Source organism: Capricornis sumatraensis, chromosome 11 (assembly GCF_032405125.1).
Source record: "Capricornis sumatraensis isolate serow.1 chromosome 11, serow.2, whole genome shotgun sequence".
Lineage (NCBI taxonomy): Eukaryota > Metazoa > Chordata > Mammalia > Artiodactyla > Bovidae > Capricornis > Capricornis sumatraensis.
Window position 1 is genome coordinate 50,298,251 of NC_091079.1, and position 6,000 is coordinate 50,304,250.

Genomic DNA, 6,000 nt, shown 5'->3' on the forward strand with positions numbered 1-6,000 from the left:
TAGTTTAAGCAAATTATCCTTTTGTATTAAATATCACTAAGATTAGGGAGAAAAAAGTTTTCATCTTTTTTTTTCTAAATAGGAAACATGATCAAGAATTGAAAGAATATCTTGTTTGTTTTTTTATCTGTATCTCTCCATATAATTTTCTCTTGGTAATTTGTATGTTCAGGAGCCAGGTAAAATAATAATTACCAATTAATAAGAACTTCAAAATCAGCTGTTAATGAGGACATAAGTATATAATAGAGCAACACTAAGTCAGAGGCATCTAAACTCTTGAGGCCCAGGATTCTCTACCAAGATGGAGACAACTCACTCAGGTATCCCACCTTTAGAGAAGATACTTCCTGATACTTTTTAGGACTTGAAGTATAGCTTTAAAAGTATGCCTTACATATAGGATTTCAGAATCTGCCTGAGTCTATGCCAAAATGAGCAAGCAAAAGTATTTTCAGTGGCAGTTTGTAATAGAACTAGCCATTCCCACAGTGGGGTAAGTCTGCTTGGTTCAGCTGAGGTTGAGCTGAAACAGTTGTTTCTATAGGAGAGCAGGGAGGATAGGATAGAAATCAGGTCACTCCTTTCTTTTCCAATTTAAAGCACTACCCAGGACTTCCCTGGTGGTCCAGTGGTTAAGACTCCATGCTCCCATTGTAGGGGAAAGTGAAAGGATTAGTAGCTCAGTTATATCCGACTCTTTGCAACCCCATGGACTGTAGCCAGGTAGGCTCCTCCTTCCATGGAATTTTCCAGGCAAGAATACTGGAGTTGGTAGCCATTCCCTTCTCCAGGGGATCTTCACCACCCAGGGATTGAACCCAGGTCTCCTGCATTGCAGGCAGATTCTTTACTGTCTGAGCCACCAAGGAAGCCCCAATGTAGGGGGCCTGGGGTTCAGTCCCTGGACAGGGAACTAGATTTCCCATGCCACAACTAAGATCCCATGTGCTGCAACTAAGACCCAGTGCAGCCAAATAAATTATGTAGGAAAAATGAGTTTTAGCCCTCAAATTCTCAACTGACCATATAAACATGCACAGTATGTACAACATCCAGATAAACCTTCACCACCTTCCTTTTTTTTCATTATAACCATTGGTCACTATAGTCTTTGTCAGAATACTCAAATGCAGCCTTACTGCCAGAGAATGAAGGGTTCTTGGATCAAACACGAGCTTTTCTCCAAGGGGAAGCCTCTGACTCTCAACATGAAGCTCTCTTAGTCCTTCTACTCCTTCTAAGCCTTCTATGACAGCAATGTAATTGCCTCCCAGATATCTGCAAAATATAAAACAAAATTTTAAGTAGGCATTCTGAGATATCATGGTCTATATGTATGATTAAAACATAACAAAATCATTGAACTATTTGAAAATTATACAGTTGACCAATGAATATTGGGTGTGTGTATGGGGTCTGGTTAGGGATGCTGACCTTCATGCAGTGAAATGTGCATATCACTTAGAGTGGGCACTCTTTATCCCTGATTACTTCATATTTGCAGATCTACCAACTGGACCATGGACCATGTAGCTCTATAGTATTTTCTACGGAAAACCTCAGTAGTCAAAGGTCATCTGTACATGCAGAATGTTCTTTTTGTATTGAATCAGTGAAAGGTTGGTTTATTTGAGTCTTACAATTAATTAATTTTGAGAAATGTTCATTTTTAAAATGAGAGAACTGGACTAGTCCTTTCTATCAGTGCTCCTCTTGTGTTAGAGTGCATGAGTCATCTGGGTTATAGGTTTAAAAATGAAGATTTCTGAGCCTAACTGCCAGAGATTCTGATTTGGTTACCTAGGTTGGAACTCAGAAATCTGCATTTTAAAAATTGATATATAGTAGATTTACAGTATTGTGTTAGTTTGTGTACAGCAAAGTGATCAGCAAAGGTGTACAGCAAAGTGATCCAATTATATATATATATATATTTTTTTCAGATTGTTTTTCCATTATGGGTTATTACAAGATATTGAACATAGTTCCCTGTGTTATATAGTAAATCCTTTTTGCCTATCTGTTTTATACAGCAATATGAAGTTTTAATAAGCATCTCTCACCTTTATTTTTCCCCCCATTCTGAGACCTTGGCCTGCTTTTTGGAAAGCAGTGATAGTTTTTCCAATATGGGGAAACTGGATCCACTGGGCCCCATTGTTTAATTAAAATCATAGGCAGTAATGCCTTTTAGAGTCAAATCTACATCAACATTATCAATTCTATGACCCTGCCCTTTTGAGATGTGTGATTCTGAAAGGCACAGAACTCATTTGGGTTCCATGGACACTTTTTTCACAAGTTGAGCCTAAATAAGCATGTTTTAGATATCCCTATAAGCCCTTGAGACAACTCACCCTCCTGCAAAAGAAGCATACCAGGGCTTACAGAACACATATTATCGAGTATTACATATATAACAGCAATACTGCAGAGGAATAAAAATGGGGCAGATAAAGGAAATGCTTGCATGCAAAAATATTACTGTAATGATGACAATTACATTACTGAGAAATAAAAGCACTTACAGTTTTTCCAGTTTCTTTAATGACCTGAGGTTCTCTATACATGAAATACAATTGTTTTGTAGGTATAAGTGGGTCAGATTGGTGGCATAATTCAGGTTTGTGACTTGACTAATGCGGTTATCATACAAATATAAAACACTAAGATTTTTACAAAGAGAGAGATCTTCCTAAAAGGAAAACAAAAACAGATCATACTTAATTTCTTATGAAAACTTAGAGGGTCGTTTTCAAGAAAGCTTTTCACTCAATCATTCTACACATTTCATTAAGGTTAATATAAAAGAAGAGAATTCCCCCATTCTTAGCACAGTCAAAATAAGACCAGAATGATTACAATATTAGTTCTAGGCTTTAGTATTCTGTAAGCTTATCAATAAAATTGTGTTTGCTAAGGAAGGTTTTCCCAGTGCAAGCAGTTTTCCTTGGAAACAGTTGGACTCCTCTGGAAGTTAAAGCATCTAACCAAGTATTGCTTCAATGTTATGAATCAGGGCTTAATATTTCTGTAGGATTGGAAATAAACTGTGTAGTTTGTGATACTGAAAAACCACTGGAAATCATCTAGATATTCAAGAACAATGGATTAATAAGCTATAATAATGCTATTAAAGGGAATACCATTCAGTTCAGTTTAGTTCAGTTGCTCAGTCGTGTCCGACTCTTTGCGACCCCATGAATTGCAGCACGCCAGGCCTCCCTGTCTATCACCAACTCCCGGAGTTCACTCAGACTTGCATTCATCGAGTCAGTGATGCCATCCAGCCAACTCATCCTCTGTCGTCCCTTTCTCCTCCTACCCCTAATCCCTCCCAGCATCAGAGGACCTTCTTCTATCATTAAATATCCTTTAATTTCTTTACTAATATCTTGTAGGTCTCATTAAAAAATGAAAACATTACATTCAATATGACCCATTATTGTAAAACTATATGACTATATGTATAGTATGTATAAGGGGCTTCCCTGGTGGCTCAGGTGGTAGAGAATTTGCTGGGGTAATTGGAGAGACCTGGGTTCAATCCCTGGGTTGAGAAAAATCCCCTGAAGAAGGGAATGGCTACCCACACCAGTATTCTTGTCTGGAGAATCCCATGGACAGAGGAGCCTGGTGGACTACAGTCCAGGGGGTCACAGAGAATTGGACAGGACTGACTAACACTTAGGTCTAGAAAAAAAGGGAGAAAGGACACATCACCCTTGGTTTTCTCTATGTGAAAGAATTACAAGTCAATTTATTTCTTTTTATATGTCTTTATATAAATAAACACTACTTACTTTTGAAGGTAAGAAAATATTTAAAGATATTTTAAAGAGTCTATCATTTTTTTGTGTTGTGGTAGAGTTAGAGTAAGTAGGCAAGAGGTAGGAGTGAAATTCTGCTAAAAAATATCCCAGCTTTCATTAAGTTAAGATCTTTGAAAATACAGCCACATCTTGGGAACTAGTTGGATATACCAATTTCTATACTTTACATTACTAATTATATAAAAATAAATAAGAGTTCTTACAATTGCATCTATATTTTTATCTGAAAAATTTATATGAGTTATTTTCTTCAGGTATTGTAGAGTGTTTTCTTCTTTTCGGGATTTAAGATTGCTGTTCTTGGCAATTAGATCCAAGGTCAGTCGAACCATGACTTTTCTATAAATCAAACTCTTGGCAATAGCTCTCTTCTGATAATCATGTTAAGAAGCAGTTTAAGTATTGTTTTATGCCCAACTTTCTAAAAAGCAAAGAAAAAAAGGAGTATTATGTACATAGCAATTTAGGAAAAATTACTTTGACTTTTTAATATATAAAACTATTGATAAAGTAGTTCACAAGCAGTTTTAGGGTTATGTTTTTTCTAAGTTTATAGTTTTAATTCTTTTCATAAAAAGATATAAAACACCAAAATTAAATTAAATTACAGTGCACATTCAGTTTTACTTTTAAATCTTTTACTCTCCCTAGTGTTGACTTATTATTGTGGGTGGATCATTTTTCTCTCTTTGAGTTGAAAAAGACCTCAGTATCATTTAGTGTTCTCCCACGAAGAAATTAAGGGCCAGAGATTTGTCTCAAACCAATCAAGTTAGTGACAGTTGAAAATGAGACCAGGCCTCCTGGCTCTTTTTTTTGTAGTACCTTAGTACCATAGTACATTAGTAACCAAAATCAGAACACATGGTGTGAAAGCCTTTAGTGTATTCATAGGACAGTGGTGAAAATACTTCTAGATAAGACCAAAATGTGCAAAGCAAAACTTTAATATATTTAGAAGGAAATATAGGTCTTTCTCTTAAAATTAGGATACAGAAGGAGTTAACTTAGATGCTACAAAAAGAATAAAACACAAACAAAACATTTCTTGATACATTTTACTACATTAAAAAAATATAGCTTCTGCTTAATAACATCTCTCCACCTTGATTAGTCTTGGTTCCTAACTCTTTTTTTCTTTTCTTTTCCAATTTTTTTATTGTGGCCAAATACAAAGTTTATCATCTTTACCATTTCATAAGTGTACAGTTCAGTTTTACTAAATATATTTATAATGTACAGCCATTGCCATAGTCTATCTCTAGCATTCTTTTCAGTTTGTAAAACTGAAATTCTATTCCTGTTAAACGATAACTCTCTATACTCACCTGTCTTCCATGGCCCAGGCAACCACCATTCTACTTTGTCTCTATGATTTTGATGATTCTAAGAACCTCATATAAGTGGAATAATATTTTATTTTTGTGACTGGCTTATTTCACTTAGCATAATGTCCTCAACGTCACTGACTCAATGGACATGAGTTTGGGTAAACTCCGGGAGTTGGGGATGGACAGGGAGGCCTGGCGTGCTGCAGTTCATGGGGTCTCAAAGAGTCGGACGTGACTGAGCAACTGAACTGAACTGAACTGAATGTCCTCAACGTTCATCCTTGTTGTAATGTAAGTCAGAACTTCCTTCCCTTTTTACTATTGAATAATATTCCATTATATGTGTATACTAGATCTTGTTTACCATTCACATCTATGGACATTTGAGTTGATTCTGTGTTTTAACTATTGTGAATAATGCTGCTGTGAACATGGGTGTACAAATATCTCTTTGAGATTCTGTTTTTAATTCTTTTTGGTATATGTATGTAAGCAGAATTGCTGGATCATATGGTAATTCTACTTTTGATTTTTTGAGTAACTGTTATTGTTTTCCACAGTAGTTTTACCATTTTACATTACAACCAACTGCACAAGAGTTGCAGTAACTCACTTTCTTGCTAACACTTGTTATTATCTGTATTTTTAATAGTATCCATCCTAATGGGCGTGAGGTAGTATCTCATTGTAGTTTCAATACTCATTTCCCTAATTAGTGATGTTGAGCTTCTTTTTATGTGCTTATTGGCCATACGCCTATATTCTTTGGAGAAATGTATTCAAGTCCTTTGCCCATTTTTAATCAGGTTGTTTTCTTATTGAGTTGTAGACCC

General features: G+C 35.8%; 1 protein-coding gene across 1 annotated transcript in view; it reads right to left on the reverse strand.

Annotated features, from left to right (window-relative positions):
• PPP1R42 (protein phosphatase 1 regulatory subunit 42) overlaps window positions 1-4,168 on the reverse strand; it is a 36,421-nt gene extending 32,253 nt beyond the window's left edge. The window contains exons 1-3 of the mRNA XM_068983426.1: window positions 4,040-4,168; window positions 2,532-2,698; window positions 1,143-1,281 (exon numbers count right to left, since the gene is read on the reverse strand). Coding sequence (XP_068839527.1) covers window positions 1,143-1,281; window positions 2,532-2,698; window positions 4,040-4,168 — 435 coding nt within the window. The remainder of the gene's footprint in view (window positions 1-1,142; window positions 1,282-2,531; window positions 2,699-4,039) is intronic.
• Between the last annotated feature and the right edge of the window lie 1,832 nt (window positions 4,169-6,000).